Genomic DNA, 12,064 nt, shown 5'->3' on the forward strand with positions numbered 1-12,064 from the left:
TATATATATATATATATATATATATACATATATTATTATCATTATTAGTATTATTATTATTATTATTATTAGCTAGAACATCATCATCATTATTTCTTCTGTTGCTGTTGTTATAACAAAATATATATGCTCCCTTTGAAAGAAGTGTGATCATACTTTGGATCTTCCAGTAAAGCTTTACCTTTTATTTCTTTTTATAGATCCATTTTGCAGCGAAGGAGTCTAAAAGTGAATACTGTGTTTATAAAGATTAATAGACATTGTATAGTGCAGTAACTAATAATCAAGTTGTCCGTTTCGTAGCTACCAGCTATAAAAATGAAACACCTACTAAGGTCAAATGAATAACTGTGAATTGGGCTATTATATCATAATCTTCATATAACCATCTTACTCAGACCCTTTCTCCTACTATATGTTTATTACATGTACCTTAATATAAAAGATGGCCGATTAAGGAGTCGCATGTGTAACGTGTTGGAAAGTGAAATGGGGAATAAATCACTGAAAATGACCTATTCAACTATAAAGTGTTATAGTCGTTGTTATTCTCCTCACATAACCCTTTTCTGCACCTGTGTGTGGTCGCAGCCTCCTCCGCCGAGGGTGTGGTAATATCCATCTGTCGCTCAGTTTCACTTCGTCTTTCCATCTTCACGTATCTCTTTTTTTTCCCCCTTCTTTCTCCTCACCTTCGCATGACGCCGTCACTTTTTGCGACTCATTCTCCCTCCGACAACAACACATTAAAACCACCATTTTCTGTCTCTCTCATCTGTACTCTTTCTTTCTTTCTTTCTTTCTTTCTAACTCTGCCTTCTATCTAACCCCACACGAGTCCCAACCCAAGGCCTGCTCCGGGAGCTCATTAATCACAACCGACAGTGGCTGATGGTGTCTGACTCCTCCTGCTGCACCTCAAGCCTCAACAGATTTCAATAGATACATGCTTTGAAAACATGACGCTGTATAAAGAAATTATTCACAACAATCCAAGGTGAGGATAACAGTAACCTGTCAAACTGTTCTCTCCCATAATCATTCAATGTTCCATACCCGAGAAGCCAGAAAAGGGAGATCTCAATCTGTGCATTTAAAGCGTTGCCAAGAAAATCTGCAACTTTAATCCCTTCATGTGTGCCTCACATGGGGTCATTGTACAGTTATTAACAAACAAGGTAATGGTACTAAGGGTATATCACAGAGGTCCTCAACCACCAGAACATTTGGTGTCCATCTGCAAAGAAGGAATAGAGATGTTAAGAATTATATCTATTTTATCTTTATTAGCCTTCCGGGTATTCTGCACTTGACTCAGTCGTAGGGATTTTCCATGCATCGGTGAGTTGGCAAGCTAACCCTCACTAAAATGGCAAACAAGCAAAAAAGCTCAGGGCTCCCACTGATTCTGCAACAAGATTACTAGATGCTGGTGAGATGACTGTTTAATAGTTGTTAAAAGTGCACACTAGTGTAGTGGTTACACTTACATGCCTCTTTGTTTTAATTCCAGCCCCCCCGGCCCATGAAAAAAAGTTCATACCACAAAAAATGGCATACCATTCAAAAATGAGTACAGTATAAATAACAAACACAGTTGTCATAGCAGTCTATTGTAATCTTTGGAGATGGACTGTTTTTAGAGTATGGAGATGTATTGTGCTTCAAAGTGCTGTGTGAGGCTTGGAGACTATCAGTGGTATTTAAAAGCTAAAATTAAATATAAAGTGGTATTGGCTCAAAATATGTGGACTGAGCTGTGAGAATGTTATTCTGCTATTTCTATTCAAACCCCCGGGTCAACTGGGGGGCGCCGACCGTATCTGAATATCGTCCCCGTTCCGTTTTTTTTTCCGGAGGTTTTCCTCTGCTACTTCCTGGTGTGACCACAGCGGTCAAGCCCGAGTCCGGACCGGATCCTGCCCAAAAGGGTAGGAGTCTCCCATCCTCGATGGGTTAATTGCAGAGAACGAATTTCCCCACGGGGATTAATAAAAGATAAATTAGTATAATTATACAATACGAATGGTATCTGACCTCCATCTAAACCAGCTGTCACAGCCAGCGGTGCTCTGTAGTGTGTGTTCAGCCTTTGCTCTATCGACCCGACTGAAGGCCTGAGCTAATTTTAAAATGTTTGCTTGCAGAAAAATAGAACATTTGGTTTGGATTTAATGGCAACAGCACAGACATGACATTTCTCAGAATAACTTGAATTAAAATATTTGTGCAAAAAGTAGAATATATTTGTATCATGCAGTAATATTTATGTTAAAAACAACAACAAAAGAATAGGGCGGTGAAATCGCCTTCAAACATGCATGAACATTCATGGGGGGGAAAAACTGGCATAACTTCTCAACGAAACAATGGTGATTGTGATCGTGAATCCTTCTGAATATCAAACAGAATCCTAATTAAGACTGTGTCTTTTCACCTTTATGTACACTCAAGGTATTACATTGCATCAATTATAACTAAACACTAATTGCAGACTGTGCTGCCTCTCGGATGGATGTAGACAAAAAAAAAAAAAAAAAATCCAAATATCTCTCTTTTGCCCTTCCCTGAAAGGCGCAATGCTCCACTGTCTGGAGAACAAATTGCTCCGAATGTCTGTTTTAACCCCACACCCGCTGCTTTCCATCACTTCCTCAGCCTCACCTTTTGTGTGTTTTTTTTTTTTTTTTTTTTTTTGCACATGTAGATAAGCATTCACTTGCTGCCTGCTGGTAAGTAATAAAGAGCCAAAGGCTGTGTTCATACGGAAAGGAATATCACCACTCTCCTCCCGACCGCGCGTCGACTCAGGGAGCACGAGGGCAGCATGCAAACCTTGTCTCTTTCACACTTCATCTGTCACAATAAGACACAACAGGGGGACGACATTTCCACTTTCGTGGACCTGCATTCGGTCCCTTGGGTCATTTAAGAGTGAGGAAATTGCCTATCGAATAATAATCTATTTTTCCATTTACAATATGCCATTTATCGAAGCCTGGATCATATAATAAGTGATTTAGTGCACTTATAACAAATGGCAGATGTAGTCTAGAGTCCTTTAACAAACATGCTGAGGTCAAGGTCACTTTCAAACAAAGGAGAAACAGTAAAACAATTGCTCCAAAAACAAAGATATTCAGTCCATCTTTTATGATGAGGACAAGCAGCATCCACAAAGCGAGCAACCTCAGCGGGGTGAACATGGTTCGCTGATTTAGCCAAACCCGTTCTCCCCAAAAAGGCCAAAGTATATTTTCATCCCCCACAAGGCAATACGTGAGTTACAAAAAAAGAAAGTAAAAACAACTAAGTTGGTGACTTGTTTGACAAGAGTACAACTGCAGACGAGGATAAACAATATGGGGATTTTTCACAATTAAAAGTTCTGCTAGTTCTCAAGAGCTGTAGTCCATGTAGAGTCATCTGTAGAATTGTGTAACTCTTTAATTAAAGAAAGATCAGCTACTTTTGTCAAAAATGTCACAAATGAGACAAAAAAAAAAAATCCCAGCACGGCAGTTGGGAGCAATCCAGCACATCCACTAGAATCCCAACATCAGTTTCAAAATGAGTTTCAATAGTACGGGGCTCTCTCTCGATGAATTTTGGAATTTAATTCCCTATGAAAACAAACAGCAGTCTGGTCCTTCCTAATTAATGAGCGCACCTCTGTGACGGACGCTGTTTACTTCAACGGCATCTTTGCAACTTCGTACCTGTCGGCTGTTTGCAATGAGCGAGTTTAACGCGCGGCGGCACATTTAGTCGACAAGCAGATATCCTCCTCCAAGGTGGTGAACACTATTTACCATAGTACACACATATTCATAGGGGTGCCAGGAGGAAATGCAAATGTAATATAAGATAATGTAATATAATACATGTAATTTAATGCATGATGCATTGCATTTATTGTTTATCAGCCACCGGAGGATCTGAAGCTCCCGAGGCTGGAGCTTCAGAAGAGTTCTCCACTTCTGCAACATGGTGCGTATTTTATTTTACTCAGACAAAAGCATTCTGACCAAAGCAGCGTGAAACCGGGGTTCTTACTTTTCTGTAGATGATCATGTTGGGAGTGTCATCTTCAGGATCCACGACACTCATGGACCTCATGGACAGCAGGGGCGGGGCGGGGGTCGCCCGAACCTCCTCTTTCCATTCCGGAGACCCTTCTTTCGGCTCGGTCGCTTCCGTATTCCTCTGCCGCTCCTCCTGTTTCTCTTGATTCTCCTCATCGCCCTCCTCCTCCTCCTCTTCCTCCTGCTTCTGCATGTTCTCCTCCTGCTCCTGCTGCTGCTGAGGTGCCTCAGCCATGGCTCTCTTAGTTATCCTCCTGTCCGTTCTCGCCTCTCGGTGTCCTCCTGTGCTCTCACTTCTGTGCCAAGCAGCTGCTGATGGGAGAGAAGGGGAGGTTATTAGACAGTAATTTATCTTGGGGCCGCTATGCCTCTTCTTGTCCCGTGTCAACAGGGGTAGGATGGATGGATGGGATAAAGGCGGCGTCTATTATTTCGTGGCTATTTTCCATCTTTCCCGTACAATATCTGTCACAAGAGAGTGAAAGAAGAGCTGCTTTTCCCTTTTATCACTCACATATGAAAAATCACTAGACAGAAACACCTCCAATTATCTGAGCGTTCGACAGACATCAAAAGTTATGCTCTTCTGTATTCACCTTTTTTTTTGCTGCTTATTATGTAAATGATAGATATATTCTAAGGTATATTCATCCTGACTTATTGCTTTTTTCACACACTTTGTTTCATGATAAAAATGATAGGCACGTCTCAAAAACTCAAACTCCCAAAAAAGTACCGTCTCATGTACGCACAGTATATTTTCATGGCTGTGATTTGAATCCAGCAATGACGCTGACCTTGAAACAATCAAATATCTCCAACTCTTGTCTTTCCAGACAGAGAGAAGTCGAATTGCTTCAAAATGATGTCACTGAGAACCACTTCGCTGCACGTCTTTTCCCATGGAATTGACTGTCGATCAATTACAGGTCTTGAGTGACCTTGCTGTGACCTGTGGCCTCTCCAATTTTTTCCTGTGTTCGTCTCCACGCCGGTTTAAGTAACCGCACGTTCAAACTCGATGTCTTCGACGCCAATCATCAGGGAAAATACATACTGAACGAAATGATAAGACCTTATGTTCCCGGCAGAAAGCTTCGTTCCTCTAATACAAACCTACTAGCAGTACCTTTTGCTCGCTCTGAGCGATCCCAGGCAAAACTGTTCTCAGTTCTACTACCTCAGTGGTGGAACAAACTTCCGGAAGCAACAAGACTAGCATCATCTCTCTCAACCTTCAAGAAACAGGTAAAAACTTTTCTCTTTCAGGACTATTTAATGCTTGAGCTGCCCCAGATCAGGTTAGGCACCAAGTAAGGCTATGCAGTGTGTGTGTGTGTTTGTGAACGTCTTTGTCAAAAAAAAAAAAAAAAAAAAAAAAAAAGCACTAACTCCAGCTTACTGTTCTGTATATTTTCTGTGCATCTTGTATTTGCAAGCGTTATTTGCCGTCCTTATGTCCTCTATTGTAGGTCGCTTTGGATAAAAGCGTCTGCCAAATGTAATGTAATGTAATCCAGAATAGCCCGGGAATAAAGAAGTGCAGAATGAATACTGAATGGCAAAGTGTCTGTTGATATTCTAAGAGACTGCTAACAATCCTGTTTGGTGTGAAGGCACCGGATGTTTGTGAAGAGCAGTGCGGTGCTTGTGCGCGCAACTCCATACTTTAAGTGTGTCGGTGTTAATGTACGATAGGGGGTTCAGGCATTCAGCCCCACGTCAACTGAATGTTTGGATCAATATCTTCATCAGCCAGCTGTTTGAGCCTAACAGACTCACCGTGAGTGTGTGAGATGCTGCTGGTGTGCGGCGGAGCCTCTGAAAGGCTTTTAACATGTGAGGAAAAGAAACTTGGAGAACCCAAATGGGAGAATTTATTGCCTCTGCGAATCAGCGGTGAACAACCCGCCGCCTTCGTTACAGCTGTTCCATTTGTCTGACAATTATTTAAAAATCTGCCGCTCGCCGCAAATCGAAATTCTTTTTCCCCCAAGAAGCCCGAGTTCTGAGGCACTCGGCTCTGTCTCCATAGTCAATCAATGCGCCGATATGCACTCTGACTCTTGACTTTGTGTATAAATGAAACGTTCAGGTTGAATACACCTTCCCCGGCGCTTCAAAGGGGCGTCTCGCCCTCCGCAATTCCCCAAATCCCCACATCCTCCACCCCTCTACTCCCAGATTACTTTGAAGGATTTCTGTGTTCAGGGCTGGTCAAAGTGAGAGCAGGATGCAAACACATTTGATGTCGTGTGCCTATTTGTCTAAAAATAGGCGACTGCGAGTGTAAAAATGGAACCGAGCGCTAAAAAAATCACCGGTAACTTCAAAAGATTTGGATTTCATCATCGCTGATCTCGGGGAAATAAGCAAAATGAAAATGGGATGCTTTAAATTCTATTCATCTTAACACTGAAGCACTGATGATGACACAGATTGATTAAAAAAAAAAAAAGAAAAATCAGTTAAATAACATCATTATTGAAATGTCACAGTGTTAGATTTGAACTGCAGCTGGGAATATCTGACCTGGCAACCAGAGGAACCAGCTGAGTTTCCAAACTAGCCCATTCAGCCTGATTAGCACTTGTTCCACTAAAATCTAAGCCGGTCGCCGTCCGTTCCAGCGCTTGGATCGACGGGTTCGGTGCAGCGTGTGTCCTCGCTCACCCGGCCGATGGCACACACGTCGTCAACAGCAACATTAAAAATCAGTGGATTATACTTTTTTTTTTTTTTCTTTTAAAGTGGATCCACCTACAGAGTACAAAGGGAATACATGATGTAATGGTTGCAACAAAAAAAAAAAAAAAACCCTCTAGGCCACACCCCACTTTACTAATAGCCAATCTTATTCAGTGATAATAAGGCATGATCCCAGATGAAGAGGAGACCGCGGAGGATTTCTGCATGTGTGTGTGTGTGTGTGTGTGTGTGTTGTGCCGCTGACATTTCAACCCGTGGATATAGTGGATGACCTTAAGTCTGTGGTCTCTTCATTCCAGTGTCAGGGCCTGAAAAGCCAGGTAACCGCTGGCGTTGCCCCTCCTGAAAGCAGTATTTTTGTTTCTTGGTATTTGAACTCCACTCTTCAGAGTCCAAGGGAAACATTTAGGTTCTCTTTAGCATCCTCAAAGAAAGGACAAATTCTCCGGCGCCGGCATCGAGCCTGTCTTATGGGCATCCGCTCGCTGGCCCGGAGCGGGGAGACTTGAACGAAGAAGATAAACTGAAAAATTTAACCAAAATGACCAGTATCGACTGGCAGCTGAGAGCACATGCACAGTCATTCGTTAAATAACCTCGCTTTCTGCAGCACAGCAATACGCAGTCTATGACAAATAAACAAATACTATATAATCGGTGAGTTTGTGTGTGTGTTAATGTGTATGTATGTGTGTAATGTCCCCTCCCCATCCAATAAATAGAGGATTGTATGCCATTAACAAATTCAGAAAAAATGACAAAAATAGCTACAAGAAATCACCTTATTTAAAAAATATTACTAATATCAGTTAAAATGCCAACAGATGTTTATTTATTTTTTTACATGTATATTTTCTGTGGAGGAGAAATCTCAAAGTATGCAAAATGTGCTTTTAAAAATAGTTGTGATCGTGGGAGTGACTTTGAGTTTTGGATCCTGATCCGAAAAGTTTGAGAACCTAAAACCTCTTGATCCCAAAAATGTTTGTGCCACAGAAAAAAAACACACACTCACGCGCACACGCACACACACCAGCGAGTCCAAAGCAGACACAAATACAGCAGAACCCCGACCTACACACACACACACACATCCAGTCTCCTCCTCAGCATCCACCGTCCTCCCGGGACCGATGGTTGCGCGCACACGCACGTTCGTGCACGTCAACGACGCACGGTTTGCGCGGCAGCGACGAGACCCGCCGAGCAGCCCAAGACACGACACGACCGTGACTTCTCAGTCACAGGTGGGGAGTGACGACGCAAGCGTCCACGCGCACCTGCGCGTCCGGAGTCCTTTACGCATCAAGTGTCGCGGCTTCAGCCTCTCAACATCTCCATCTCCATCTCCATCCCCAGTGCCTCCTTACCTCCTCCGCTCCGAGCGAACACCGAACAGCGGCTTCCTTCAGCAGCGACCCGGCGGCGAGTAGAGACACAGGAAAGGGGAGAGAGATGAGAAAGAGGGAGGGTGAGATGGAGAGAGAGAGAGAGAGAGAGAGAGAGAGGACAACAGAGAGAGTGAGGGGTGAGAAAAAGGGTGATAGTGTGAGCGAGGGGATGAAGGGGGGGGGAAGAGTGAGAGAGATGCAGACAGTGTGCGTGAGAGGGGAAGAGGTAGAATAAGAAAGGCTGAGAGAGGGTGATGACTGTGAAGGAGAGAGACTGTGGGAGCTGAACCAGCTGCCTCTCTCTCTCTCTCCCCCAGTAACAATCGTGCGTGTGCGTTTGTGAATATATGTGTGTGTGTGACATAAAACACTAAACAAGCACTCGGTTCTGCCTCTTATTCCTTCCATTGTGTTTCTTTTCTCTGCAAACAGAAATCTGTCATTCTAGAACACATCGGCAAACTCTCGGCTCGCGGGCCGAATTTGGCTCGCCACGTCGTTCTATGTGGCCTGTGGGATTCTTCTTCTTCTTCTTCTTCTTCTTCTTCTTCTTCTTCTTCTTCTTCAGGGGTCGCCACAGCAAATCAACCTTCTCCATCTAACCCTATTCCCTGTATCCTCCTCTCTCACACCAACTACCTTCATATCCTCTCTCATTACATCCATAAATCTTCTTTTTGTCTTCCTCCAGACCTCCTGCCTGGCAGCTCCAATTCGGGCATCCATCTACCAATATATTCACTCTCCCTCCTCTGTACATGACCCAACCATCTCAAAAGGTCTGGTTCTCTTGAAATAAATACGTGACAATAAACTACATTTATAAACTACATTTCCCATAATTCATGCCGGTCACGTTACCGGCGGAGTGACGGCATCCCGCCATTAGATTGCAGCGTATCCACATCAATGCCATTTTCAATAAGTGGAATTGAGAAATACAAATGATCCCTTCATGTCCAAGAAGAGAAAAGTTGGTGTAGATGGAAGGCTGTTTCAAGAAAGATGAAACATTTTGGATTTGAATAAGTAATACATTCAGAGTTAGTTTGCATTAAGGAGTAGTTACATTTATTTCACTTATACTGTTACCGTTAATGTGGCCCAACCATTATGCTGATTTGGCCCTCGGTGAAAATGAGTTGGACACCCCTGACCTAGAAGTTTCTCAGCTTTGTGTTCCTTTTGGATCCAAAACAGCAGGAAAAGATTTCCCTGCTGTTTCCCTAATCTTAAACAATAAGATTAGGCATTTGCTTCAACTTCACCGAATACTTTAACTACTTTGAGTCCATTTAAAATACTAGATGAGGTCAAAGTTGAGATCCAGTGATCAAACTTAGGACGTTCATTAATCTGCGATAAATATGTTGGCATTTCTTTGTCTGCCTTGTTACACACTTAGACATTGAGGTGTTTGATGAAACCACTGACCACTGAGTGGCTGTTTGATTATGAAAATAGTACTTTTACTGTCTTTATGATGATATCTACAAGCATCTAACTCCCGTCATGACCTTGTGCTTTCCTTCTCAAGAGCACTGTATTGATCCCGGGAGCGGCGGCTTCTCGCAACCCAGAGTGAGTTCTGACTTGTTTACCCAGGAGTCGGCCACCGATAAATCCCAAAGCCTTCCGGGTCTCGAAAACGTGCCCGAGGTGTCATTCGCTGACAGTTACAACTGCCAATTTTTATGGAATTGCAGCCTTTCCAGTGTGATCCACGCTTATTTCATTTCTTTCGCACATCAACGTTGACGCTGTACAACCCAGGGAACCGAGGCTGATGGGAACTTTTGGCTCGGCAACAAAGTACTTCAAAGCTTCTGATGCAATGATGAACTCAGGGAGGAAAGTGGGCACACCATTATTCGGAGGGTGGGGGTTAAACCCCCTCGCTGAGTGTGTGTGTGTGTGTTTGCACGTGTTACTACTGCTCATATCGAGCGAATCAACACACAGCAGCCAAGTCTTATTGCTGCTGATTAAAAATATTTGCTGGTTTGATTCAAGAGAATCTTACTGCGGCACAAAGGGACGTGACAGGACCCTTCAAACGACGTTTCTCAAAAGTCCCCCTCCCTCTCGTGCAACACATGCACACACACACAAACACTCATTTTTATTTGCAGTTTAGTGTGCAAATGGAAAAAATTGACATCAATAAGCGTCACAAATCAATACATGCCTCTTAGCTGGCTAACTGTCGTCTGACTAACTGGAGACTAATGGAGCTCTTCGGCCCAGTGGCTCACTCATTCACTCTCTCACACACACACACACACACACACACACTGGTGTCTGCTCATGGATGCAAAGTGAGGCCTCCATCCGCTGTGGACCAGCTGCATTATTAAGCAACAGTAAACAGGAAGAGGAGATCCCAGATGATTTGTGTGTGTGTTGTGTGTGTGTGTGTGTGTGTGTGTGTGTGGGGGGGGGGGGGGGGGGGGGTAGGTAAGTGATTTGGAGGGTGAGGTTTGCCCCATATTTGGACCTTATTTCCACAGAAACACACCAGTATACTGTGCCCATATACCCATGAGTACTTAATGTATATAATATCATTCATATGTTAGCGTGTGACTCACATAGCAATATACTTGGATTCTTCCACATGGAAAATAATAGCAGCATATAAATGGAGAAATATCATTTATATGCTACTGTACTAAAGATTTTTCATTTCATTATAAGGTTATGCATATGCGTTTGTGTGTGTGTGTGTGTATATACACACATTGCTAAATCCCTTAAGATTACTGCTATGCTCTTCTGCCCATTCTCTAAAGTAAGATTATAATTTAATCTAGAAATGTGCAATTGATCAACTGTTTCATAACAATTTTTTTTAGACCTGGCGCTTAAGGTTTCAGCAACCATGTCTGAAGATCAGAAGGAAAAGTGATACAAACGCAGTTCTCGAAAAAGCCTCACACGGAGGTGCATTTTTAAAACTGATGTTTTTCTATTTTTTTTTCTAAAATGATCTCACATCTGTGTTCACCCATTAGTTTGTCCAAGTTACATTTGGCCTCATTTTATGTAGGGCATTCCTAAATTTGACATCTGCAGCTGCAGAACGTCTGCCAGTGTCCGCTGACTCTTTGAGTACCGGATTGGAAAAAAAAAAACAAAAAAAACTGAACTGACTTAACCAACAATACTTTCATTTTGTTTTATATATTCTCAGTTGTCTGACATAAATAGAGGTAAACATTTTTAAATTCTTCAGTCTCCTGCACCGGCCACAGACACTGCTGCTGCGGGAGGCCCGCTATGCTGCTTGGCTCTTACCCCGCAGCTCCTCCCGGGTGATCTCCAGGACAGATGGGATGTCTAATCCTCCCTGTGTGTTGGGGGTTTGCCTGAGGGCCTCCCCAGTCGGATGTGCACAGAAAACCCTCACAGAGGTCGAGCGGGAATCTGAGGAAGAGTATTTGGGATGAAGGATACCCTCGTGCACCTATATGAAAAATATCAAACAAAAATGGCATTTAATAATTATAAGTTGATAACAAACATGTAAATACATTCATCCTGAGACATGCATATGTGAGACTTAGAAAGCTATTGATGCAATTTCTTAGGAGTTTGATGAGTGCGGAAAGCTGGATGTAGAAACTGTGTGGGCTGGTGGAGTGTGAGTGTGTGATACATATGTCAATGATCCATCTGTAGCACAGGAGCCAAAGAGAAAGGGATGATCACACAGCACCGGTAAACTCGACCTGCAGAAGTTGCTCTGCTGTAGAGACGGAAATAGAGAATATGAAACTTCAAAGTCTACATCTGACATGATTTGTCATCCTGATTTATCGCATTCAATACAAAGACTGAATGTTGTTTATTAATCACTTGTTAATTAATGTGTTGTTG

The 12,064-nt window shown here is 42.8% G+C and overlaps 1 protein-coding gene across 2 annotated transcripts in view; it reads right to left on the reverse strand.

The window, feature by feature from the left end:
- LOC147222974 (regulator of G protein signaling 6-like) overlaps positions 1-9,018 on the reverse strand; it is an 81,108-nt gene extending 72,090 nt beyond the window's left edge. Inside the window, exons 1-2 of one of the 2 annotated variants that reach the window (XM_086166627.1) lie at positions 8,165-9,018; positions 4,057-4,394 (exon numbers count right to left, since the gene is read on the reverse strand). In XM_086166627.1, the coding sequence (XP_086022753.1) occupies positions 4,057-4,394; positions 8,165-8,549 (723 nt within the window). In that variant the 5' untranslated portion in view covers positions 8,550-9,018. Of the gene's footprint in view, positions 1-4,056; positions 4,398-8,164 lie in introns of both variants that reach the window. The other variant, XM_086166626.1, reaches the window with a different exon arrangement.
- Positions 9,019-12,064: the final 3,046 nt, after the last annotated feature.

The sequence above is a fragment of the Fistularia commersonii genome, chromosome 20 (assembly GCF_037954325.1).
Source record: "Fistularia commersonii isolate RoL2024-O1a breed Wild chromosome 20, RoL_Fcom_v1.0, whole genome shotgun sequence".
Lineage (NCBI taxonomy): Eukaryota > Metazoa > Chordata > Actinopteri > Syngnathiformes > Fistulariidae > Fistularia > Fistularia commersonii.